Raw genomic sequence first — 26,920 nt, 5'->3', positions numbered from 1 at the left:
TTACTTGGTGTATGGGAACTGAAGGTTAAAATTGCTGCTCCTGTGATTTGGATAAGGAGAATATGAGATATGGGGAAAAAATTGGCCCAACCCTGAACACTCGCAAAAGAAGCCCCAAAGCAGAGGGAAGTGTTGATCTGTGGGAAAATCAGCTGTTGTAGGCAGGCAGTTTTTTCTGAGGAATGGGAGTTTCTGAGTTATGATTCCATTCAGTCTCCAAGATTAATGCAGCCTTAAACTAACTTTAGAGGCATAGCGACTTTTTTATCTTATGACTGGGATTACCATCATTTTTTAGAAGTTTAAGGACAAATGAATTGACATTTTTAATAAAAAAAATACAAAACATGGTTGGAAAATTCAAATTTTTGCTCTCTGTATGAGATAGACTTAGGAGAACAGATGTCATTGTTGGAATTATTTCAGTAGCTCCAAAACCACCTAAAATACTTAGGAGCATTGCTTAAAAAAATACATGAATCTTTCAAAAATATAAGCTTCCAGAAACATACTATTTCATGCTAACAGTATCAGAAATAGTGTGGCCAGCAGGATCAGGGCAGTGATGGTCCCCCTGTATTCAGCACTGGTGAGACTGTGCCTCAAATCCTGTGCTCATTTCTGGGTCCCTGACTGCAAGGAGAACATTGAGGCACCGCAGTGCTCTGTTGTTGGAGGACAGCAGGGGTGGTGAAACATCTGGCCACAAGTCTGAGGAGCAAGTGAAGGAGCTGGAGTTGTTTAATTTGAAGAATAGGAATCTCAGGGGACATTTTATCACTCTCTACAACTACCTGAAAGGAGTTTGTAGCCAGCTGGGCGTTGGTCTCTTTTAAAAGTAGCAAGGCATAGGGTGAGAGGAGGTGGCCTCAGGTTTCACCAGCAGGGGTTTAAACTGGATATTGGGAAAAACTTGTTCATGGAAATGATGGTCAGGCATTAGAACAGTCTGTCCAGGGAAGTCATTGAGTCACCATCCCTGGAGGTATTTAAATGATGTAGATGTGGTACTTAGGGCCACAGTTGGACTTGATCTTTTGCAGCCTTAATGACTGCATGATTTTATGGCTGGTATGCACAGTATGAAAAAAGTCCAATGTGATAGGAGCACAGAAACTTGGTTTGAAAACTCATTGATGTAATCAATCTTACGAGATCTCAAAATGAATATAAAATCCTCTCAAACCCAAGAACTTAGTTGCAAAAGTGTATTCCAGTCAAAAATAGGAAAATTATTGTTTCACAACATATAGGAGAAATAGAATTCCCACTTACATTGTAAATAAATACATACTAAGTTACAATAATTTCTTCTGAAAATATATTAAAATGTGATATTTTACATCTTTAAAGAACATAAAAAAGGAATAAGGGGTGTTTCAAATATTACAGATAACCTTATGTCACATACCTGTTAGGTGATACATCTAATAGCTTGATGTAACCATGTTTTCCAAATTCTCATTACAATTGCATTGTTTTTTCCAGAAGTACACTGAGCCAGTGTCACACTGGGTACCACACTAAAAAGAAAATCCTTGCAATATGTTATTGATATGTGTATTGAAGATTTTGGGGTGACATAGTATCCAAATCAAAATGTTCTGGGACACAACCACTTCTTTCACTCAAAAATACTTGAAATAGGGATTACAGTCCTAATAATTGTACACACAGTTTTTGTCTACAGGTACTGCATATATGGGGTCACAGTAATTTTGATATTTTTTTTAATTTATAGGAATAAAAAATATGTGGTATTTGATTTTATATTTACCATATGATGATCATATTTTTTTATCAAACAATTAAAAGACTACCTCCCTGGGGAAGCTAGTATTGAAATTTGTTATGTACATTCATAGTTGTGTCTATATGTATTCATTGCATATAAATAACTATTTCTTATAAATATTTTACATAAATCAAAAATAATGTAAGGGCAAGGTTCAGTATTTCGTTTGTTTAAATACAAAATTAGCTATATTTGTGTATCACCTGGGAAAGTATTGCACCATCATTGGGCTATAAATAATTTGGAACAATATTGAATAAAAGAACAAAACATGGAGGGTGGCTGAGATTATGACCCTGTATCTATTACTTCTGAAAGAAAATAGAGATTAAAGAACATCTGTATTTCATTGACAGAGATATTTTACCTAGTTAATTATGTACTGGATATATATAATGAATCCACTGGTGTACTGCATAAACAATATCTTTTGTACAACAGCATTGAAGATGGAGACTTTATTAAGTGGAGATAGAGTATCAGTCGCTGCTTTTCACATTTTTGCTCACTAATCATCGTCACTGCATACATAGTGGCAGTGCTTCCAGAAAATGCCTGTAGAAATTGTGTCTCTGGAAGACAAATAAACTAGTGCACTGATCCCAAAACTGTATATACTTAAAAAGTTTAAATACTTTAGTAATAGTAAAGACATTCTGTTTTACAATCATGGATTAAGATTTAATTGGTGCCTTGGATTTTGAGGGATATAAATATAGTCAACAGTAAAATTTAAATAGCAAAATAAAAGAAGTAAATAATATTTATTTAAATATGATGTATCTGTTACAAATTTAGACTTCATACATAAACAAGTTAAAGTATACTGTTCTTTTTCAGCATGTACTGAAAAGACACTTCAAAATAAAGAAAATGCAAGAAAATAATTATTAGCATGCTTTGATCATTTATTTCTTTAGCAGCTATGTTAATTTCTAAGCTAAATTATAAATTGAGTTTCCTATTCCTGTTTCACTCCTTATCAAGTAACTGTTTACATTACAGAGGGCTACTTGCTATGGGAGTAAGCATAATATAATGGAACGCTGGGTGCAAGGATTGCTTGGTGTATTTTTATTTTTTTAGTCAGAAAACAGAAGTATTGCCCAAGGACGAGGATGTTGAAAAGTATGCTTATTTCCTTTTACTCCCATAAGCACAGGCTGTGACACGTCTGAGCATAAATGTTTATGTGTGTGTGCATGCCTGTGCGTGTGTGTGCATGTGTACACCTGAAAAGTGTTTTAAGAAAGCCTGTTGAATACAAATTAAAACATATTTTTCACTAAATCTTTCAGTAAAGAAATGCAAGTTCTTTATCATGGTAAGTAAATATTTTCAGTCAATTTCTAGGTTTTTCTAAAGAGCAGGAGATGTAGTATATTTTCAACCAAGGTTGGTTTTGGACCAATTTCATGAATAGAGATTGACTCAACTCTGTTTCACTTTTGTTTACAGTCTTGTTTTAAACAGCTTTTTGCTCATATGGGAAGCAATATTAACTTTAAAGGAGGTGTTTATGATTTGTCTTGGTCAAATCAAGTTGTGTAAAGGTCAAACGATCATTTTATTTACATTATTTCCATCCAAAATTCAGGTTGCGGCTATTTCTTAATACATTTTAATGAGGATGAATAAAATGTTGTTATTGAAGAAAGTAACTCAAGGCATTATTTCCTCAAGGTTACAGAACAGAGTAAAAAAATTGCATTTCTTGTGTAAAAACATAATTTTGTAATTTTTAACATACTTTTTTGGTTTATATTATTCTTTTTTAATAGCACATTAATTTGGGGTTTTTTTTGAAGAAATCACTTTTAACTAAAGTACTGCATTGTCACAGAATATGATACATTTTTTCAAATATTTTCAATTTGTTCTTCTTGACATTTTATGTTTATGTGCAGTTTGCATCTTTTTTGTTTTTCACTTTCAAATGTAACAGATTTTGACATTTTTGTTACATTTTTTGTACTAGTGTTTTTTTTTTTTTTTATTTTTGAGAACCTGCTGGTTTTGAATTCTCTTTTTTCCCTTTATTCCCCTCCTCAATATGATCCCAGGAGCCAACACAAAGAAAAGCGCAGATGATATAACCAGTAATGATCGTGGTGAAGATGAAGGTATTTTTTGTTTTTTCAAAGCCTGACCCTGATGCATGAACATAAACTTTTCAATTTTTGTTATATTAAGAATGATTATTGTTATTATTATTGCTGTTATTTCAACATGATTTTTAGTCCCTTATTTGCAGAAGCTCACATCAGTGTGCTTCTTTATTTTCTTCTTTAGAATTTGCTTTGATTGTTTTTCTTTTTAAAATCTAAATTAGCATATAGATGACTGCAGTTCCTCCGTGACATAGGTGTAAAGTTCATTCCTAAATATGTGTGAAGTGAGTAACATAAATGTTATTTGAAACCACATATTTTTTCCCCTTTATTCTTTCGTAGGCTGAGAAAATGGAATTTAAAAACATGCATGTGCTCTTTTCCCTCCTACACATTTTGTATAATCACTTGTTCGAAATTCATGAAACAGCTCACATATATCCTTCCTTTCACTTCCACTGTTTCCCCAGTGCACATGCTGTATATTGATACAGTTGAATTGTGCTTTGTCTTTGCTATTTTTATTTACTTATTTATATTTTTTTCTCACAGGATGTGGTTTATTTCAGGACACAAAAATAAAGGAAGCTGTTGATACTGCTTTATTGGTTTTTTTTTCCTGTAATCAGCTAGCCTCTGAGACACATTCATTCTGACTCTGACCACATTCCCACTGAAATCAGTAACAATCATTTTCATTGACTTCTTTCAAAGTTAGACTGGGTTTCCTGAATAAAATGTAAAAGTTCACAGTGAAGTACCCCAAAAAAGTTTTAGATGGAAGTAATTTTTTTTTCTTGTCTTGATGCAACAAATCTATTTAGGATGCACCAAAATAGAAAGAAGTCATGAAATCTTCCTCTATTCTCACCCTTCATTTTTATTAGATTGTCAGTTTACATGTATTTACCAAATTAAGAAAAAAACCCATTTTCACATTAAATGAGAAGATAAAAATCCTGGATAGTTTATTGGTCTGGCTTCAAAGTGGCATGTTTATGAATCCTTTCAGGCTTGGCCAATCCAAAGTGTTATTCTATGTATTTTTTCCCCTTTTTTTCCCATCTGACAAAATTTCAAATGATTTTGAAACACATGTCCTCTCTATTTCACTTAGAATCATACACAGTGCAGTGAGGATACTATCACTTCTTTTCCTGGAGTTCAGGTTTATTGTACTACTACTGTCTGTATACAAAATACCGTATTAAAAACCTCAGGTCTTTGATTCATGCTGATTGCCCTCTACTCCACCACCTTCACTGCTGAATTACACTCTTTCTTACAACACAGAAATACTGCACAGAGTGCTCTAAAATTACTCTGTTGCTTTCTGATTATCAGCTTCCTATTTCTGTTCAACATACGCTTTTTTCAAACAATGGTAGTATCATTTCTATACCAAATTCTGAAGTAAATTTTAAAATAAAGGACAAATAACAGGCAAAACCAAAGTTGCTTTAAAAATAAAGATAAATACTAGATTATGAACATATTACTATTCAACCTTTTTTAAAATTTATAAAATGTTAGTATTTCATTATTAACAAAGATATCCACTTTGGATCTAAGCATACAGAGCATCAAGCTAATTTCTTTTATGTTGAAAATAATAATGTTCCCATTGAAAAGGAAGGGGAAACCTTCTATTGACTTCATCAGTGAAAGATTCAACCCTGAGGTAGAATAAGGTAATAAGAAAAGATTAAAGGCAAAAAAAAACGTGCCATGAGATTTTGGGGAGAGAAGGGAAAGGTAATTCAGCAACACAAATAATTACATTAAATAATTGCTGGTTTCAGGTTTTTTGAGGTCTTAGCTGTGCCTTTAGAGAAGAAGCACTTTTATGTACTTTGCTGAAAATGCTGACAATAAAAAAAATACATTGACTAGACTGCACCTCATTGCTTTAAATGATCTGTTTAATTGCTGTGCTACTCTTATAGTCACAACAATTAAAATGATCTTATCACAAAAACTTTTGTTCTTCTGCTCAAGTACAATGTTTAAAATACAACATATAAGGATATATCTTTTTGTGGAAAGGAGGCAGAATCAATGACAAGCCTTAACTCTGACAAGTAGACAGGTGTACATTGCAGCCTGGACATTCCTGAATTCAGCTGGAAATTTGTGATATTTAAGGTATACACATGAGTAAAACAAAAGTGGGACACAGGAGTAGGATAGTTAAAATATACATTTAAATATGCTCTAATTAGTTCTGCATATATAAAACACTGACTATCTGGTACCTGATTTTTGATCACATTTTTTATCTCAGTATTTCATAATCAGCCTGAGGGGAGGGAGGATGTTTGGAAGCTTTTCAAATGTAGATCCCTCACCTGTAGGTATTTAGCTCAGCTTTTTCTTTGTCCACCTCCCTTCTCCACTCTTCAATATATTCCTATCCAAAAGATTTTTTTCAAAACCTGCTTGAATAATCAGAGACTGCTTTTCCTTGTATGTTATGTTATATGCTTGAAAGAAGTGCTCTGATTCCATGCAGATAGACTGAATTATTTATAGAAGATTTGTATATCTAATGGTAGTTTGCTGAATTGCCTTCTACTTTATAAAGGAGCTTAACCTATCTTCACACTGTTTTTATAGAGAACATAAGTTCCAGATTTAGGTATTCTGAATCATCACTGGCATCAAGAGCCGAACTTTTTAGATTAACCTACTCCCAAATATACCCCAATCACTGATTAGCACATCTTTAGAACTCACTATTAAATATGTAATATCAATTTCATTTAACTTTCTTTTAGAATTCTTTAAAGTGTTGTCAGTTTCATTGAACTTTCTTTTAAAGACCCAGCTGTTTATCTTTTTTAAAAGTAGCCAGGAATTTTCTACCTATACAAAAGATCAGCAATACCATTAACTCAAGGTTGTTCTTTGAGGCTTAGCTGCTACCAGACCAGGAAAAGTGCAACACAAAAGACATAATTTGATTTAAATACAAAAAAAGGTGGGACATAAATTCACATAAATCCTCTCTGTTAACTCCTAGGCTGTTTAAAAGAAGGAACAGTCTGCTGTGTTATCTTCTACCAGAACAGTTAGATTTTTGCTATTATCTCTTACTGAACTACTGGGAATATAATTTCAATAATTATGTCCTATAAGAAATGGGAAAGTATGGATCATTCCTATAATTTTATTACTAGATGCACAGTTATTTCTAAATTGGTGTATATTTGAATCCGAGTGTTCTAAAGAAACCAAGATTATTTCATAATTTGGTTTTTTAGGCTTTAAGACATTTTTACTAAAATTAAATTTCCTGTAATACTGAATACATTTGAAGTGAGACCATTTTAGAGGAAATAGTATTTGAAATTTTAAATTATAAATATTAGGCTTGTAGGATGGTCCTGAACTGTGTAAGCTAGTGGGTACAGGGGTGGTGACATTGAAAACATAGGAAGTAATTAAGACAATTGTAAACACTATTAAAAATTACTAATGCCATTTTCCTTATGTTTTTATTGCTTTATTGTGTTTTCCTTACTTGCATTTTTTCAGACATTCATGATCAGAACAGCAAGAAACCCGTTATGGTCTACATCCATGGTGGATCTTACATGGAGGGTACTGGAAATATGATTGATGGCAGCATTCTCGCAAGTTATGGAAATGTCATTGTTGTCACTATCAATTACAGGCTGGGAGTTTTAGGTAAGTGACTCTTTTCTTCATAGAAATATTTGCAAAGAAATATTTGATTACTGAATTTTTCCACGGATCAATCATAGATATTTGGCTCAGTTTTGATTTTAAAACTGAACAATCTCCGTGATGGATTTTGAATTGTCCATATTTTAATGGAAACTGGGCTAAACTGTGTTATTTTTGACAACTGCCTTCCCCTTAAAAAGAAATTGACTGGAAATGTATAATGTTTTGATAACTGGTATCTTTTTCTTAAATAATTTCTATGTTAAGAAAAAGAAGAATAAAGTCAATCAAGTATGGGTCCTCACAGTTTTTAAACAGTTGGCAATGGCAAGAAAAAGGAAAATGTTATTTTTTATCTATATTTACTAATTTTGTGTGCAAATTGTTTCTTAGAGATACATACAAAAAATAAAGGCCATATACACACATATACAATCCATAATCATGGTGCATAGCATGTACCAAACTTTTGTCCAAAATAAGGCTTATTTATTTTTTGAGGTTCTGCTTTTCCATAGAAAAAAATAAAATCTGAAAAATGGCAGAAAATGGTAGACATTAGAAATATTTGTTATCTTAGCGAAAAAGCTTATAGTTTGTATAGAACAGAATACAGAATGCTCAAATGCGCATATTTCTGGCATTTTAGGTACACAGGGTAAGGTACAATAATTTTCTTTGTGTGTCTTTTTACAAGGACTTTTGATCTTTTTTTCTTAATAGCAAAGCTGACCTATTTTCATGGTAGGTACTGTTTTAGAACACAGAAGTCTTCTGTTGCTGTGTTATCTGTTCATGCTGTTCATGTTTTCCAACAACTTTATAGTTCATGAGAGTAATGAGAATTTTTTTACTTGTCCCCGATTTTGAGTATTCATTAAATATAAAAGAGTATTTCTTTCTATGATGAAAAGAGATTTAAATTTAAAGCCAGAGATATAAAAATATATCTTGGTATATTTATGCATGCAGTCTTGGTACTCAGAAACACCCAAACAAACAAAAAAGCCCTGAATCAACAAACCAAACCAAACAAAAAAAACCCAAAACCCACACAAAACAACAACAAAAACAAACAAAAAACCAACCAAACAAACAAAAGAGCAAGAAAGGAAGAACTGAAGACACAAGAAAACAAATTGCTGTTTTGCTCTTTGTCAAACAACATGTATACCCAGAATCTTGTTAGTTATTTATCTGTAAAAAAGATTATTTAATGCGTCTCTTTAAAAAGTTTTCTCATGGTTTTTTAAAACTAACATTGTTGAAGGATACAAATAAGTGTAAACACTATAAGTGGTTTAAAATGTTTCATTGTCCCTCTGTATTTTATAAATCTAAAGGGAAAAGTGCAATATTTGGCTTGGTGAACTCCTATTTTATGTATTTATATTGAAATCAAACAAAATAGAAGGGTCAGAATGCTACTTTTTTATAATTGTGCAATTCAGGCAAAAAAGGCACAAAACAGGGGCATTTATATGAGAAACAGAAAAGTAATAGTAGTCAAGATTTTAAATGGGTTAGCAAAAAACACATATGTGTATTGACATTAAATATTGCTTCTCAACAGTGACAAATGTAACTTTCAAGACTCTATGGAATTTATTCTTTATTACAAAAGTCTATGTTTGAATTAGAAAAACAGAAGATATTCAGAAAATGTGTACACACTTAAAAATCAGAGGAAATCTGTTGTATGAACATATTTACATTTTTTCCTTCTGGGTGAAATGTAAATGTGATCATTGAGAGCTCATTAGGCTCTCCCTGGACATTGGAAAATATTAGGTGAATTCCCTGTATTTTTGACTTGCTTCATGAGTTAAAAAAAAATGAAAAAGAAAACACATTTCTTCAGAAAAACAGCCCTGTGTAAAACCAACATGACTATTCATAAGAGTTTAAAAAGTAGTGTCCTTTTATGACATATGGTTTGAATACTAACAATATTTGTATCCCTTTCTTCTAGTCTGGGTTACTGGAGGTCATATTTTTGTAATTCTGGTGCGTTTCAATGGTGCTTGATTTGTAAGTGCATACACAAAGTCACATACAAACCTGTTGTTAACGACAGAGATGTGTAATTCTATTGCTATTATCTCACCCTGTAATGAAGGAATAGAGATCTAATTGACCACAGTGCTGAATTGCTGGAGATGCTAAATTCCTCTGGAAAATTCACTTGAATTGACGTGAATACTGGATCTTATACTCTCCATAAATGTTAGTACTGTTTTGAGGCACATTAAATTATTTTTCTTTCAGTCTATAGTGTGTCCTTAATAGCAGTAGATAGAAAAAATATTAGGACCACACTGATAACCACTGGATGATCTTAGACAGACAAATCATAGAACCAAGAAATGGTTTGGGTTTAAAAGGATCTTCCAAGACCATCCAGTCCAAACCTGATGCCATGGGAAGGGACGTCAGTTACATCAGGCTGCTCAAAGCTCAAAGCTCCAACCTGATCTTGAACACTTCTAACAATGAAGCATCCACAACTTCTCTAGGCAGCTTGTTCCAGTGTCTCCCCACCCTCATAATAAAAAATTTCTTTTGCCCCCTATTCTGCCACTGTAGGCCTGGTTAAAAGTTTCTCCATCTTTCTCGTAGGCACCCTTTGTATATTGCAAGGCTATAATAAGGTCTCCTAGAAGCATTTTCTTCTCCAGGTTGAACAGTCCCAGTTCAGCTTTTCTAAGCATTTTTGTGGCCCTCCTCTAGAGCTTCCTTAACAGGTCTGTGTCTTTCTTGTTCTGGGGTCCCCAGAGCAGGATGCCGCACTCCTGGTGGAGTCCTACAAGACCAGAGTAGAGGGACAGGATCACCTCCTTCAGCCTGCTGGCCCCACTGCTTTTGATGCAGCCCAGGATGTGGTTAGTTTTCTGGGCTGCAAGTGCATATTGCTGTCTCTTGTCCAGTATTTTCATCCACCATTATCCCCAAGCCATCTCATTCATCTGTCGGTAAAATACTGGTGGTACGGTGGTAGTACAGGACCTTGCTCCTGGCTTTGTTATCTACTTGAGGTTCTACTTTGTTGATCTACTTGAGGTTCCCACTGGTCCACTTTTCAAGCCTTTCAAAGTCCTTCTGCATGGCATCCCTTCCCTCTAGTACATCTGTGGACATCATCTTTGTGTTATCCACACACTTCCTGATGGTGCACTTAATCCGACTGTCTGTGTCCTTCATGAAGGTATTAAATAGTATTGGTCCCAGTATGAACCTTTAAGGGACACCACTGAGTATTGCTTTGCATTTGGATATTTATCTGTTGACTGTAAATTTTGAGTACATGGCCATTCAGCCAGTTTATTATCCATCCAACGGTCCATCCATAAAATTCATATTTCTTCAATTTCTTGTCAAGAATATTATGGGGGAATCTTATCAAATTTCTTAAAAGCATCCAGGCAGATAACATGCAGTCAATAACATCAACTGTTCTTTGCTTGCTACTGATGGAGTCACATTATTGTATATGGCCTCTTATTATTGTAGCTAAGCCTGACACAATTTGCTCTTGGTGAAGCCATGATGCTGTCTCTAGTCACATTTCTGTCTTGCATATGCTTCAGTATAACTTCCATAAGGATCTGGTCTATGACCTTATTGGGCATGGAGGGGAAGCTGACTGGTCAATACTTCCCAGGATCCTCCTAAGTGTCCTTTTTAAAACAGATGTGATAACCCCTCAGTCACTGGGGCCTTCCTCAGATTCCCTGGTTTTTCAAATATAGTGGAAATTGGCTTAGTGTCTGCTTCTTTTATTTCCCTCAAGACTTTTTACTGGGTCCCATGGACTTCTGTATGCTCAGGTTCCTCAGATGATCTGAAAAGGGATCTACTACAATGGTGGAGACTTAATTCCCCAAATCTCTGTCTGAAAATTTGGGCATTTGACAGATGTAGGAAGAGAGATTACCAGTAGATTGCCAAATTCAGCTCCAGCTGAGCCTTAGCTTTTCTAATCCCATCCCTACATATCTGAACAGCATCTTTATCTTCTTCCAAGGATATATGTCCCTGGTTCCACTTCCCCAAAGAATGGCTACAACCAAGAAATTAAAAATTCTCATCTAAAGTAAATGAAAAGACAGACATCTGAGTCAGAAAAGACCCTTTTTAATGTAGATGTAGCATCATGACATTCAGAGACAACATTTTCACGTCTATCTTTTCTCTTTGCATAAGGGTAAAATATAAGTCTTTAGATTGTGCACTGAAAAATATTTATCTGTAACTCCAAAAATACTCCCTGTCTGAGAGGACTGCAGAGAAGATCTGGGAATAATTTCCTCATCTCTCTCTTCCTCTCTAAGTAGCACCATGACAAAATAGCAGACAGATGGGCCCAAGACTTTCCAACTTTTTAAGTATATCTCTCTTTCCTTTGAGTTCTACAATTTCCTCTAACTTCTAGACCCCCAAGAATGCATGCAGCAATAATATGAATTGTTGTTATTTAGAAGGTCATATTTTCCCTTTAAGTATAAATATGCATTTATCAAAATGCATTCCATGGATAGGATACTTTTGCGACCAAAAAAAAAAAAAAATTACATTTTTCTTCTACTTTTTGTAGTGGGCACTCTTTGAGGAGTGCTGTGGTGCTGAATTTAATTATTTGTGTACTTCAAGGCTTGTGAGGATCCTGCCTCTGCCCAGCCAGGTAGTTTCTGTTTTTACTCATACCTCACCACAGTGATGACTGAAGATGCTGCTGGAGCTAGAGGAAGCTGCTAAGTTGTCCCAGTGTGAGGCAGTGCTCCTGTATACTGAAAAATTAAATACTGTAAAACACAGAAGTACTATATCCCATGGTGGTCCCCAACTCCTCAACCCTCATTGCATGCTTTGAGCATTATGTAACTTTTAATTATACACATAAGTTTCTCAAAAACTGAGTTGAATTTTCAAAATTCCAAAGCTATTTGGAGAGTTATCTGACAAAATTAAAAGAGATTTATGAGAGTGGGAGAGAAAATAGATATCCTAATTAAAAGTATGCTATAGTGTTACAAAAAATGGAATGGTTTGAATGCCTTGACTCACTCAATCTAGACACTGCTCAATTCCTCTTTATTATCTACATTCTTAGTGTTTCTGGATATGCTTTTAGAAGTAGCGACATCTTTCCAACACAGTTATAAGCACTTTTTTAGTGCCTTTTTCAGGATTATGTTGGCAGGAAAAATACAAAAGAGGGATTTATGTTTAGTGCTGTTTTACAGAGATATGACCTGAATCATCTGTCTCATGGTGACATTTCAGTCTGCAGAATCACTGTTTAGATTGTATAACAGCAGAAAGTAAACCTGACAACTCACCCTCTCTAGAAAAAACAAAAAATCTAAACCCAAACCAAAACCTCAAAGCAATAAAATCAAAGTCCTGTAATATTTCTTTATGCAGTTAAATTCAATCACAATATTACACATTTTCAAGAAAAAAAACTTAAGCAATCTTCAAAAAAAGTTGCCATGTTCAAAGAGGAATGGTCTTGTTTGACAAAACCAGAGATGATTTCTAGAAATATTAATCAGGCATTTGGATGCCGGAATCTTACTACACAAAAAAAAAAAAAAAAAAAAAAAAAAAAAAAAAAAAACAAAAAAAATGAAAGCTGACAACATGAATTGTAGAAACATGAATGAAATATTTTGGAAGGCAGAGCTAACTGAAACATCTACTGCACTAACATGAGACACACTAAGAGTTCAGAATTGTAAAACTGACTCAGCATTTCCAAGACCCCTTGCAATTTTCTTCCTCTTAGAATTCTAAATCATGCAGATAAGAATAGACTATCTCTCATCTATCTGCCTTTTTGGCAATAAGCATCCATTTTAAATACCTTTTCTGAAAAGGCTGGACTTCCTTTTAGCTAAAATTATATCCACATGCAGTTATAATCTCTATAAGCAATCCTATTAGACAGTTCAATATAAATCAAGTTTGCAAGGAAGCTCCATGCATCTTCAAGTTAGTGAGAACCTTAGCTTGTTCTATTTCACTGGGTACCTGTTGTGCAAGTTACAGCACTGCCACAGTGTATGTTTTAAATGAACTGTTTAGGATTTAGCTGACTGTTATAGGTCCATTTCAACTGAGCTGTATTGTGTTCTGTTCTATTCTATTCTATTCTATTCTGTTGTTCTGTTCTATTCTATCCTGCTCAGCAGTAATCAAATAAAGAAAGCAGTATGTGACCCCATGGTCCAGATTCTTGTGTACACTACTCTACAAGACGAAGAACTTTATCTTCAATAGTGTAATTGCTGCACAGAATAACTCTGTATTTTAAATTCTGATATACAGATATCTGTTTCCTTTGTGCCTCTGGACAGCCTTCTCTACCTCCAGTGTGTGTGATTCCACTAGAATCACAGGAAACTTAAGGTGGTCTCTGGTAGAAAAGGCCAGAGGTAATAAAACATGGGAATGCCAGAGGAGCTGGAGTGTGCTAAGTAAATCAATTTCATGCTTACACAGAAAGGAAGTTTATTTAGACTCATTAAGGTTACTGTGACTGTTTCTATTGTTGAAGCCAATACAAACTTCTCTACATTGCCTCACTCACATCTCTAAGCTTCATGCAGATTTCCTGGCCAGTTTGGTCGCTCATGTTTCTTCTTAGTTGGCTAACAATTTGTTAGCTAATGTCAGTTTTTGTAGCTGTTTTCTAGTTCAGTATAATTCCTAAATTCCCAGAATAACACCTCTTTTCCTCACTGCTATTACACATATTTTTGTAAACATTGCAAATATGATCTTTAATTCTTTTATTTTTGCTTTTGGTAAAACTTACATTTTTCCTACATTTTAATTATATTATTGCAGTCACAGAAATTGTGTTTGTGCAAATGCAGCTCATAGGCTCTATCCATACACCATTTGATTTAGACTATTCCATTTCAAATATCAGAAGCAACAAATGCTTAAGTAACAGTATCATGAGAAGCTATCTGTAGACTCATAGAGCTTCTAAAATTAGGTACATTGTTTGTTGAAATGTAATTGTCAAAAGTGGAATTTAGTGAGAAACCTTTGACAGAGAGTTCCTTTTACCTAAATGCAGCAAAATCCAGTTTCTTTAGACTTGATGGATTGACCCAGTTGACTATGACAGTAAAGCTAGAGCATGGTCTTATAAAATAGTTTTTATCATAGCCTATATAGTAAAACAGATCGAAAAGCTACAAGACATTGTTAAAGACCCTTTGGGCCTGATCTGTGATCCAGTTACTAACCCAATGCATGATGTGTTTACCCAGCTGTGTGCTGGATGTGTTATCCAGAAAGATACTGTGAGAGACATGCTTTTAATACTGTTATGAAGATTCTGGCTGACTAAAAGAAATACAAGTTAAATCTATCATTTTGTAGGAGACAATATTTTATACATAAATTAGAAGGGAAAAAAAGAAAAAAAGAAAATGTAATTTAATCTAACCACCCCTTAGAAATGAGCATTTTAACATAATCAGTATGTGTGTATGAGGTAAATGCCATTATGTAGTTCACAAGGAGACAGGGGAGCATCTTGCAGTGGTTAAAAGAGTTACAAGATGCATGATTTCACCAGCTCTTGGAAGAATAGCACAAAACAAATGCATTTTTTCCTGAATTATTTTATACCTCCCATGTAATTCCTTGCAATTAGAGCCTGGCAGACACTGAAGGATCAAAATACCTTTACTGCTTTACAATACCTATTCACACAGTATATGAATATGCAGTACAGAGAGCTAAAAACATACTTCAAGTGTGGTTTTGGAGTTTTCATTTAGAACACATAGATTTTTTTTTTCTTTAATATCTCCAAAAGCCTCTGTAAAATATCTGAAAATATTGAATGAATAAAGCTTTCTGGTGATGGATGTTAAGTGCATTCTTCAATAGATATCTGCAGGTAGAGGTTAGCAGCTGAGAAAGGCTATCCATTTTCATCTTTTCACTTCTGCTTTCTAATTGAAAATTATGTCTTCCATTTAGAAAATCAAAATAATGTGTCCTTTTGGCTTTCATTGGTGTCAAGTCTCCGGTGATAGCACTTGTTCATTTAAAGCTCACATTGATTAGGAGAAAGCATAACACTACTGGATGCAATAAAATTACTGTTGAAAAAGTGAGAAGGACAAAATGATTTAAGAATTTTCTGTTTTTCTGCTCCCCATTTTCACATCATCTGTGGATTGTATTATATATGTTTCCTAAAACTAAGTATCCCCACTCTGGGATCTGGAAAAAGGTAAAATAAGTAAATACTTATACTTCAGAAGGATTTTAGAGACAAGAATAAAACCAGAAAGTACCTAAGTTTTGTCACTCATACAATCATAATTTGCATAAAGTCATGTAAGGAAACAAAACCAATTTCTGTAAATATAATGAATAAGTTTGTGTTTTTATTTCTGCTAGAAATGTTAAATCAATGCTTAACATTTACTCAGGTGTGTGACCCCTTTTGAAACAATTTAAGGATGATTTTTCACATTTCACTTTTGTTGCGTGTAAAACAAGTTGTCTGATTGCAAATATTTGTGCTCCTTGAAAATATTTCCACACTTTATTAGCAAGTAGGTACCTAACTGCATTATGTCTCTATTATAATCTCATCTGTAATGGCTAGTTTTGTTTCTATCAGAAGATATTTTGGTCAAATAAGAAGGCAACAAATAATACATTGATTTACAGAGATTGTCTAGCCCACAATCAAGTATCACATTAAGACTAATTAATCATGAGAAAAATTTCATGCCTTTATACTTTCAGTGGGATTGCATTAGTCTCCAGCAAGACATAATCAGTGAAAATTTTCTGTTGAGAATCTTTCAGGGAGAAATACTGTCATTAAAACTTTATGGTTTTGATACAGATGACTTAGCTACTGTAAACTTCTAAGAGATTTGACTGTAAAGCTCCTTAACTTCTGTCTAGTTTTCCTTTTACCAGAAAATACTGAGAGAATTCCTGTTTCTTGGACAGAGGGGGAACAAACCAAACCAAACCAGCAACCAAAAATTCCCACATTTTCTGTGTGTTATTTTTATGTTACTGTGGGAAGTAGGAGGAATCAAACACACATTCTGCCCTAGATTGTTAATTGTTTTAAATCAAGGACTTGCATTAGTCCTTGATAAAAATACAAGGAATTCAATTCTGAATATCCTTGGAAAAAGGGTAGCTTACAGATGTTGTACTCCCAAAATAGAAGAGAGAAAAAGCTATGACTCATAAGGTCCTAATTTCATCTTTACTTTTCCCTTGCTCTTGGGAGAAATTACATTGCTTCAACTGATGACTTCTCAAAGAAGCAAAAGATATCTCTTTTCTGCTAATGTGCAGTACAGAGTGATAAAAAAAAAATCTGGTTTTTTAATAGCAATAGAGTGATAGGAGAATGATTGTTTTTTTCTATACAATCACAACCAGGAGCTCATGGCACTTTGTATCTGCTTATATATATGCACATGGTCTCTACAATGCTAGACTCAAGATTGTTTCTTGCTGAAATGGTCTTATCTTCATTTTCAAATGCTGTAAATCTGTTTTAAAGAAAGACTATTTCAATCACTTATCTTGGTGCGTGGAAGCTTCTGCTGTTTTTCAGAATGTCAGAATTTAAATTATCTGGGTATTTTGTGGGGAAAGCAAAAGGGGGCCTTGGTGAAAAACCTTTTCTTTTATGAATTTGAACCCTAACGCCCACTTTGGTGCCATCCACTGGATGGATTCAAGGACTTTCACATTCTTCTTAAATGACGGGGCCCAGAACTGTACTCAAGGTGAGGTTGAATGAGATGGGATAACTGTCTGGTTTGAGCAGCTGGTGATGCCCTCCAGGATGGACTTTGTCCTCTTGGCTGCCCGGGCACCCTGCTGACTCCTGCTGAGCCTGATGCTGGCCAGCATCCCCAGATCCCTTTCTGCAGGGCTGCTCTCCAGCTGCTCCTCTCCCAGTATATACATGTTTTTTTTTCCTGTGATTTTAGTCAAGGCTCAATTGAAATGCAGGTTAATTTTACTGAGACCTTTGTAGTGCCTGCTGAAGCCAGCTAGTCATGCTTGTGGCTGATAAGAGAGAATAAAATCCAGCTAGACTTCTACTTTTCAATCAGTATCAGTAAGTTTTCAGGTTCATCTTTTAGGCACTTTAAAAATCTTAAAAAAAGAAAAAAAAGTTATTTAATAATTTATCTTTATAAACAATGTTTTTTATTAAAAATACTTTTCCCCCTTTATGACTTCATAGTGGATATATATGTGGACAACACTTACTAGAAAATATTCTAGAGATTTACTTCAAATATAGTCTTCTGAAAGAGAAACTTTATGGGGAAGATATAAATCCATTGTGCATACCTGCTAAAATAACACAGATCTTGAGCTATTATTTCTTCTTCATAACTGCTTGCAATATATTCAATAATCTGTGGGACAAATTTTTCTGACATTCATTATGAAATCCTCCTGCGGTTTAAATCAGCAGAACTTTTGTCTTTCAATTTAAGGTATCCAGTTTTCACCTATAGATTGTCTTCCTTAAAATGCAATATCTTCTTTTGTTGCAGAGAAGGTCTTCCTTTCATTTTAATAACTTTAATCTGAAATAATTTGCAAAGATCATAAGAGGAAGAAAATTACTCCAGTAAAGAAGTATCTCAATCTGGTAATCAGTTAGCTGTATAGTTGAATCATTGAGGACAAATTGCTTGCATCTTGGTATCTGCCAAAAGATGGAACCTAAAAGAAGACTACATTAAAATTCTCCTATCTGGAAACACTTTCTATGTCATCTCAATGAAGAGATATTTCATTTAGAATCATAAAAAGACCAGTCACCACAGAATTTCTATATTGGTGACATTTTACCCTTTCCGCATTTTAATTTTTTCTCTAAAGGCAGTACTCAGAATGTATGACTTTGATATACCCTGCCTAAGAGAAATGAAACTGATGTCTTAGAGAAATAATATATAGAGAGGTACTACTTTAGAAATCCTAATTAATTACCCATGCATTTTTCTATTTATAAGAAGAAGTAAATAGAAGACAAGGTCAGAAAAATCCTATAATAGATTTCCTGGGTTGGAAAGCATCTTAAAGGTCATTTAATTCCAACCCCATGCCAGAGGCAAGAACACTTTGCACTAGACTAGGTTCCTCAGAGCCAGATCCAACCTGGCCTTGAACACTACCAGGGAAGGGGCATTCATGGCCTCTGCAGGCAACATGTTCCAGTCCCTCACCACCCCCAGTAAATAATTTTTTTCTAATATCTAATCTAAACCTACTCTCAGTTTGAAACCATTCCCACCTATCCTATCACTTTATGCTCTTGTAACAGTCCCTCTATATCTTTCTTGTGGGACACAATTAGGTCGCTCCAAAGCCTTCCCTTTCCCGGGATGAATGATCCCAATCTCCTGATAGGAGAGGTGCTCCATACCTCTGATCAATTTAGCAGCCCTCTTCTGGATTCACTGCAAAAGATCAATGTCCTTCCTGTGCTGGTGATTCCATGGGGAGTCTCACCAGAGACCAGAGTATAGGGACAAAACCACCTCCCTCACCTTGCTGGTCATGCTTCTTTTGCTGCATCCCAGGATATTATTGGCTCTCTGAAAGGCAAGCACACATTTTAGGGTCATGTCCAGTCTTTCACCCATCAGCACCCCCAAGTCTTCTTGGCAGGGCTGAGAAAATAAGAGCTAGTGATGTTGTCAAATATAGTTTGACATACATGCAATTTAATATATTTTACTTGGGAGAGAACTCAGCATCTTCCCTTTTCTGGTATAATGAAACATGCTTACTGCTGCTTATAGGAAAAGCAAAACTGCATAAAAAAATTCTGAGCAGGGTCTTTGGTTAGTCTCACTGATCACTACCACATAGCATTGGTTAAAGTGTACTGAAGAGTACAGTAACAAAGTTAGAGTCAGCATGTGTCTGAGAAAATTGTGATTTTCTGACTTTCCTTGTTTTTAATTCGCAAGGACACCTGCAGGATGATATTGAACTGTACCAATATTCAAAAAAACTACATCCAATTCAGTGTGCTGTAAGTTTATAGTCTAAATAATTGTTTTCCCTTTTTCCTGGTGTATTTTTCTTGATAGTTCCCTGAAATAGAATAATCAATCAAAATCAATAAAAATCACTTATGGCATCCTACATGTGGCAAGTCTGACTGGCAGATGTAAAACAAATTTGTTTATGTTGCCTGTAAGCAACTACCTGTACTGTAGCAAACGAGACATTTTAGAGAATTTACAAAACATTCCAAAACATTGGTTTAAGGACTGTAGGCAGCTTGTCCATGCTACTTGAATCCTGAATACATAGACTCTAAATTTTAAAGTGTGGGAAATTGCACATTTCTCTTATGCCTTGGCATGCAAGACAACAGTCTGGAATATTTATAAAATATACGGGAGATGTACTGGAAGTGCTGTCAGAACTTTAGTGTTGAAAAACATCAAGGAAGCAGTGCTTATAGATAAAAATTACTTTTTTAGTCTTCTTGAATACATTGTGAGCTACAGTTTAGGGGGAAACACAGAATTTTGAACATTAGACACCCCAAAAGTTATCATATATTTGCTTCTTTTGTTTTATAGTGGTTGTGAGATGGAACATTATTAAATGTCTTTAAGTAGAATTTACTCTGCAAGATAAAAAGTGTTTAAAGAGGTTGATTTAAGCAGAACTGTGAACCTTGTGTATCACTCAGGGGATTAGGAATCAGACTACATCATCTTAGATAAATCTGTTCATTTACTGAGCTTCCTCACAGAGAAATGTGTATGCTTATGTTGAAAATGAGCAGAAGTAGTGAAGTAGCAAGAGGTGAAAACTTCATAGACGTTCAGAATATCAATGGTGAATTCAAGAATACAAGTGTCATTCTGTAATAAGTAATGACTGTTTGAAAACAGCTGCTGCAGAAACCTACATGGTCAACACAAAAGGTATGGACAGAGTCAATTCCCTATAAAAAAAAAAGACTTCAGTATGTTGTCATGGTTTCATCAAGCCCCACTAGGCCGCTCACTCACTCCTGTACCTGTAAGATCAGGGAGAAAACAGGAAGGATAAAAGCCAGAAAACTCATGGGTTGAGATGAAGACATTTTAGTAGTGAAAGCAAAAGCCACACACACAAACAAAGCAAAACAAATAATTAATTTGGTGTTTCCTATGGGCAGGCAGATGTTCAGCCATCTCCAGGAGAGCAGGGAGCCATCACATGTTACAGTTTACAAACACTATCATTCCAAATGGCCTCTCCTTCCTCCTTCTTCCACCCACTTTATGCGCTGAGCATGATGTCATAAGGTCTAGACTATTCCTTTGTTCAGATGGGGTCATCTGACCCATCTGTGTCTCCTCCCAGTCTCCCTTGCACCCCCAGCTTTCTCCCCAGGCTGGCAGTAGAAAAAGCAGAAAAGGCCTTGGCTCTGTGTAACTATCACTCAGCAATAACAAAAACATTTCTATTAACCATTGTTCAGCACAAATCCAAACCACAGCCCCATACCAGCCATTATGAAGAAAATTAACTCTATCCCAGCCAAAATGGGCGCATATATATATATATATATATATATATATTAATTAAAGTATCCATAGGTGACCTTTATACCATATGGGATTATTTAATTCAACAGGAAATTAGTTTAAGAGTTTCCAAGTTTGGCCAAGTGAAGAAAACATACTCTTAATACAAATGGAAATATTTAAATCTTTCTCTAGCTTTCTCCCATCTTGTTCAGTTACTAAATAGAAAACTATTTGTTTGAACCTACACAATTTATTTTTCAAATAAAATTTAAAAAAAGATAATGTTGCTAAGCAGAATGTATGGTTTGCAGATACAGTGATTATTAAAATACTGGCCTTTAAAATAATGTGATCCTAATAAAGAAAGGAAGAACTATTGAGTAGAATGTTAATTTCTTCCTATGCTACTTTTACACTTTTCATATTTTACACAGTTCCCTAATTTTTTCTACAGTAGAAATAAGGTCAAACATTTCCAAGAGCAGCTGTTACAAGAAATTTCTTCTTGCATGGATGTTTCCCTTGGGCAGTGACTCTTTTGTGTCCTGTAAAATAGATTTCCTCATTAAAGTAGCACTTTAAATATTGAAGCCTCTAAGACTACTGCAAAGATAACCATTTTTTATCCCGTAAGACCAAGAAATTACTGAATGCCAACAAGTATTCCCTATTTGGAATCATCCAAACTTATGAGTACTTAAGGAACATATTTAACACTATTCACTGTTTAGCTCAGGGCAAAAAACCCATGACAATATGATTGCTCCATCCTGAAGTGGAAGAGTGATGTCTTATGTAAAGCCATAACTCCTGAGTCTCAGTTCTGCCAAGAACAGTAATTTTAAATAGTAATTGCTCTGTTTTTCTGTATTCTTTTTATTGTTGTTATATTCAGCTTTAATTAGAAGTTACAGCTCGGTCATGACTTAATGTGGAAATTTCAGATCACAAGAAGTGTTTACTGACTTTGAAACCCCTGCAAAATCTTTGACCCTTGAATTTTATCTTCTGCCATTTCCCTTTTAATGATAGATTAGGGCACAGGATAGGGAATTGGGATAACTTGTCTTGCATTGTGCAATGAGTAAATCAGAGTTAAAGTTCCTTCTTTTAACCTATTCTAACAAAAATGCAACTCTGCACTGAGAGAAAGCATTTCACACATATGACTGAAGGCAGTTTCTCATCCATTTTTCCTATGGCTGCATTAGAATTGGCATATACAAGAGAACAGGAATGGTGTTTTGCAGCCTGAAGTTTAGAAATACCATGAAAGGAATAGTTTAGAGTCCCATTCTTAGATGCTCCCAATATAATAAATACAAATTTCTAAAAATGCATGACAGCATCAGAAACTGTGCTAGCCATATTCTGTGGTCATCAGATTCTTTGATCATCTGCTTCTCATATCACTTTTTCTGAAAGATACTGCTGTAACTTTGTAATATTTCTCATAATGTCTTCTTATGGTGCCAGGTAGATTGTGCATATCCCTGAAAAGATGCTTAGTCAAATGCAATCAAAATGATCATGAATGTAAGGCTTGTAAAAAATGAAAAGACATCCTTGAAATGGTTTGATTTTTTTTTTCTGTGGACCTGACTATGCCTTAATTTATTTCAATGCATATATTTATTCTGTGTAGTGTTTTCAAAGTAATACTCAGACCATGTTAAATAATGGATATACCAGCTGCAGTGCACAACAGAAAAAAAAAGTTTAGTAGTCCAATATTTTCATCCATGAGCTTCTCTTGGTGTATTCTATCTCCTACGCCACATAAAGCAGTAATCTTTGACCCATTGATGCAGGGACATTAATTGTCATATTTCCTGAAGTTGATTGCTTTCATGTATTCCTCCTATTTATACCATGTATCTTAGTTCTTCCTGGTAACCCAGGAATCACATTCAAGTCCTTTTAGTCAGTGGTGACTGTTTGGTATGTATGAGCATCAGACGTGCCTCGCATGCTGCCGAGGATGAAAGGGCTGAAGGTTGCCTTTGACACGGTTTCAAGGTCTGATTGCACATTGTGCCATAATCATTTTCTGAAGCTCGCTGTGTATTTTGCACATGGACTGGCTGGACAGTTATGTTCAAAGGGATGATTGGCTTCTAAAAATAGGAGAATTACAAATAAAATAGGAAAGAGCAAAATTGAATGCCAGAAGCAGATAAAATACTCAGATGCCAGGTAAAGAAAAGGCAGACACAACCAAGTTTGAACTAGATAATCACCATGCGGAATTGAGGCAGAATTGGGTGATAAGGGTTAAGATGAAAGGACCTCCAATTGTTAGAGTATTTATTAATATTTAATTATTTTAAAGTTTTGTTTGAATATCATGCCCTTTAGGTTACCATGCAAATTGCCTCCTATTGTTGGGCTTTCTGTTTTTCTTTTCGTTTTTGGGGTTTTTTTTGGTTTTTTTTGGTTTTTTGGTTTTTTTTTGGGTTTTTTTTTTGTTTTTCTTTTTTTTTGTTTGTTTTTTTTTGTTTGTTTTTTAAATTGACTAATTTTTTAAAGCTTCAGTGCTTTTATATGACGGAGGCTGAACAACAAGAATATCTGAATGAAAGTTATAAATGTACACTGAAGGGAAGGCTTGCAATCTGTGGCAGAGGTATTGTGCATGTGGCTGTCACTAAGGTGACATTCACCTTGCCCAGTAAAAGTGTTCCATGTGTCTAGAAAATAGTCTGATCTGGAAAACATTGTCTGTGCCAAGAAGAAAGAATCCATTAAAAGAAAAAATAAATAGTGTTTACTTTCAAAACAGCTTTCTAAAAGGAAAGAATAAATAAATAACAACATATTAGGCATGCATACATTTTCTTCTTTATTAATTTATCTAAAATCATACCTGTGGTATGATTTTAGATAAATTAATAAAGAATATAACTAACCACTAGTACATGGTACGTATATAGTACATACATACCATGTACTAGTGGTTAGTTATATTTGAGAAATTTCCTTATTTTTCATAGTCTAATCACATTGTTATAAATGGTACTTATCTTTTTCTTTAAATCATCTCTTTTGAAATCCCCTGAACAGTTTTCAGATAGGAATATTCAAACTTAATTCATGGTAGAGTAAATCTAGGTTTTGTGTACAAAACAAATTTTTATGTTCAAAGCAAGTTCTAAGCTTTGCATGAATGAGGAAAATGGAATTTTTATGCATACTTCTCAGCAGTAATATTTTTTCTTAAGTGATTTTAATCCTTATTTACCAAAATTTTGGGACTCAAATTTTACATCTTTATTTCTCGGCCTACCTTTTGTACACAGATTGATATGTAAATTTTAACAAACACCACGATCATTATTATGAAATAGACTGAAATAACATACATTTGTTTCCTCATAGAAAAGAAAATCTTGGTAAAGACTTCGAAAAACAATAGAAGAAAAACAATTGCATGTTTCTAAAGGGCAATGTCTGGTGCAGGGAGAATCACTACCTTCCTCACTGGTAATAAGAGTAGACTTATTGATGAAAACCAGTTCTGTGTACTGCATGATGTATAAAAGATCAGTACATTAACATATTTTAACAATTTTAAAATGCATTTTAATCTCATTCTGAATAGTTCTGCAGTTTTTTGCCATAAACTACCTTTTCTTCTGAATTTTTGGTGTTCTGATTTTTTCCTCTGTAAATGTTAACATAAAATTGAAGGATCAAACTCTGCACATTAAGTTTTTGATGAAGAAGTGGGGATTCCAGCAGTTCCTTTAGAAGACAGAAATTTTTTATGGTCGTGGAATAGACAAACAAAGACTTTCACAGCTGTGTTTATACCAAACCCTGACGATTCAAAGTAGTGATTTGTTAAACTTGAATAAGAACTTGATACATGCTTGTTTGTTCATTAATGTCTTTGTGACCAAATGGAAGAGAATTGCATTTAAATACATTGAAGAAATGCCCTTTTCAAAATCTATATATATTTAATTTACGTGTTGAATTGATACATTACATTCTTGTCTAGTGTTTATTGATCCTTACTTACTGAGTGCAGATTATATCCTAAAATCTAATCTGAGCCTTCAAAGACAACAGAAAAAACTACACTAAATAATTACCAGTGAGAACACTGCTATATAGTCAAAAAGAGAAAAGTTGGTTATGTGAGTCTTCTTCAGTGGTGTGAATACTGGCTGTGTCTGTTAGAATATTATAGCTTAAAAATAAAAAAGTAATGTGACGTGTTTCGTATAATTTTCCTTCATGTCAAAGAAAATATAATTTATCCCTTTTTCTTGCCCTGAAGAAGGTAGTCTATTGTGTATCCAAGATGCTTTATTCACAGGGGTAACCCCATGAGCTAATCTCCATGCTAGCCAAGAAGAGTGAAGGGTTGGACATAACCCACTGAGGGGAACTAACTGCAGAAGTGTAATCTAACAGAATCCAAGGAGAAGTGCATGTTAAAGATACTTAATGCCACCTTGTTCTTTAAAATAAAGGCGACAGTGTGTGGGAAGGAATGACAGTGGGTGGTCTCCCTACTGAAGTCAGGAACAAGACTACATGGAAGAGGTTGCTGACAGGACAGAGGACATGTGAGTTATAGAGAGTTCCTGTGCCCTTATATGGCTGCTGAGTAAATAGAAAAACTCTGAAATGCTTTTTTTTTAATTTCTTTTTACTTTCTCTGTGGATATATCGAAGGTTCCACTAGAAAGTCTTTCTATTCTTTATGTCTCCCAAAAGGATGAAATACAAACAATAGTAGTCCCATAAAATTAGAGCAGTTGGTCTTTCCATGAACAGAAGTCATGATTCATTTTGAAATCCCCTTTATGGCTTTTAGCAACTTTATAGCCAGGGGCTGACAAGAAAACAGGAAGGGTGTGAAGTAAGCAGAAGCCTTTTCTCAGCAGATTTTCTAAGCAGTAAGCATTTAGCAAGAAAAAGAGACTCCTTCAGGGAGTGCTCCACAGCAGGAGCCTAGTTCAGGTGAAGTTCCCTCCAGGAGAGCCTTCAAATCCCACTGACTGTACTAGGAAAACAAGAAAAACTTGTTCCTTACAGAAATATTTAAATTTAGTTAATTTGCTTAAAAAGAAACCAAGCACCTTTCTTTTAAAAAAATTATTTAAAAGAAAACTTAATATTTTATTTCTTTATTTCAGAGAAAGTGACTAGATAATCTACATATAACTTTTCAAAATTATTGGCTCAATAACCAAATAAATTAATTCAGCTCTTGATTCTGTAAGGTGCTGAGCAGTTGGCTCTTGTTCAGCAAAATGTTTCCTGTCTACTTCAGTCTCATTAAGACCTCTGTCCATTAAAAATGTGCTGGGAATTCGTTGCTAGAAAAAAAAGAAAAAAAAAAAACCAAACCAAACCTAAAAAACCTCTAAACCCACAGATGCGATTATAGAATATTAATTTATCCAGAGAACCATTTTAGTATTTTGTAAAGATTTACTTTTAAACCTGCAAGGGGTTGCTGCAAATTTGAGTTGAAACAACTTTTCAATTCACTTTTTTTTTTCTTTCTTTTTTTTTTTTTTTAATGTAGGTAGGAAGATATTTTTTGTCCTTGCAGAATCCCTTTTTTGGAGTGGGCCTGGTCTTACCTAATATTTTTGAATGATCACTGTATTGAAAAGTTATACAGCACCTATGTATTATCATTGTTTTATTGAAACATGTAAACCTGAAACACCAAAGCTTTAATGATGTATTCCTTGATTCTCTGATTTAGAATATTTGCCTGG

The 26,920-nt window shown here is 34.4% G+C and overlaps 1 protein-coding gene across 3 annotated transcripts in view; it reads left to right on the top strand.

Annotated features, from left to right (window-relative positions):
• Positions 1-26,920, top strand: part of NLGN4X (neuroligin 4 X-linked) — a 108,170-nt gene that overhangs the window by 38,213 nt on the left and 43,037 nt on the right. The window contains exons 2-3 of one of the 3 annotated variants that reach the window (XM_041472360.1): positions 3,859-3,918; positions 7,444-7,596. The exons of 1 other annotated variant lie outside the window; for it this stretch is intronic. In XM_041472360.1, coding sequence (XP_041328294.1) covers positions 3,859-3,918; positions 7,444-7,596 — 213 coding nt within the window. The remainder of the gene's footprint in view (positions 1-3,858; positions 3,919-7,443; positions 7,597-26,920) is intronic. One more of the 3 variants, XM_041472361.1, reaches the window with a different exon arrangement.

This window comes from Pyrgilauda ruficollis, unplaced genomic scaffold (assembly GCF_017590135.1).
Source record: "Pyrgilauda ruficollis isolate IOZ18807 unplaced genomic scaffold, ASM1759013v1 scaffold29, whole genome shotgun sequence".
Classification (NCBI taxonomy): domain Eukaryota; kingdom Metazoa; phylum Chordata; class Aves; order Passeriformes; family Passeridae; genus Pyrgilauda; species Pyrgilauda ruficollis.
This window is presented reverse-complemented; position numbering and strand designations above follow the sequence as displayed.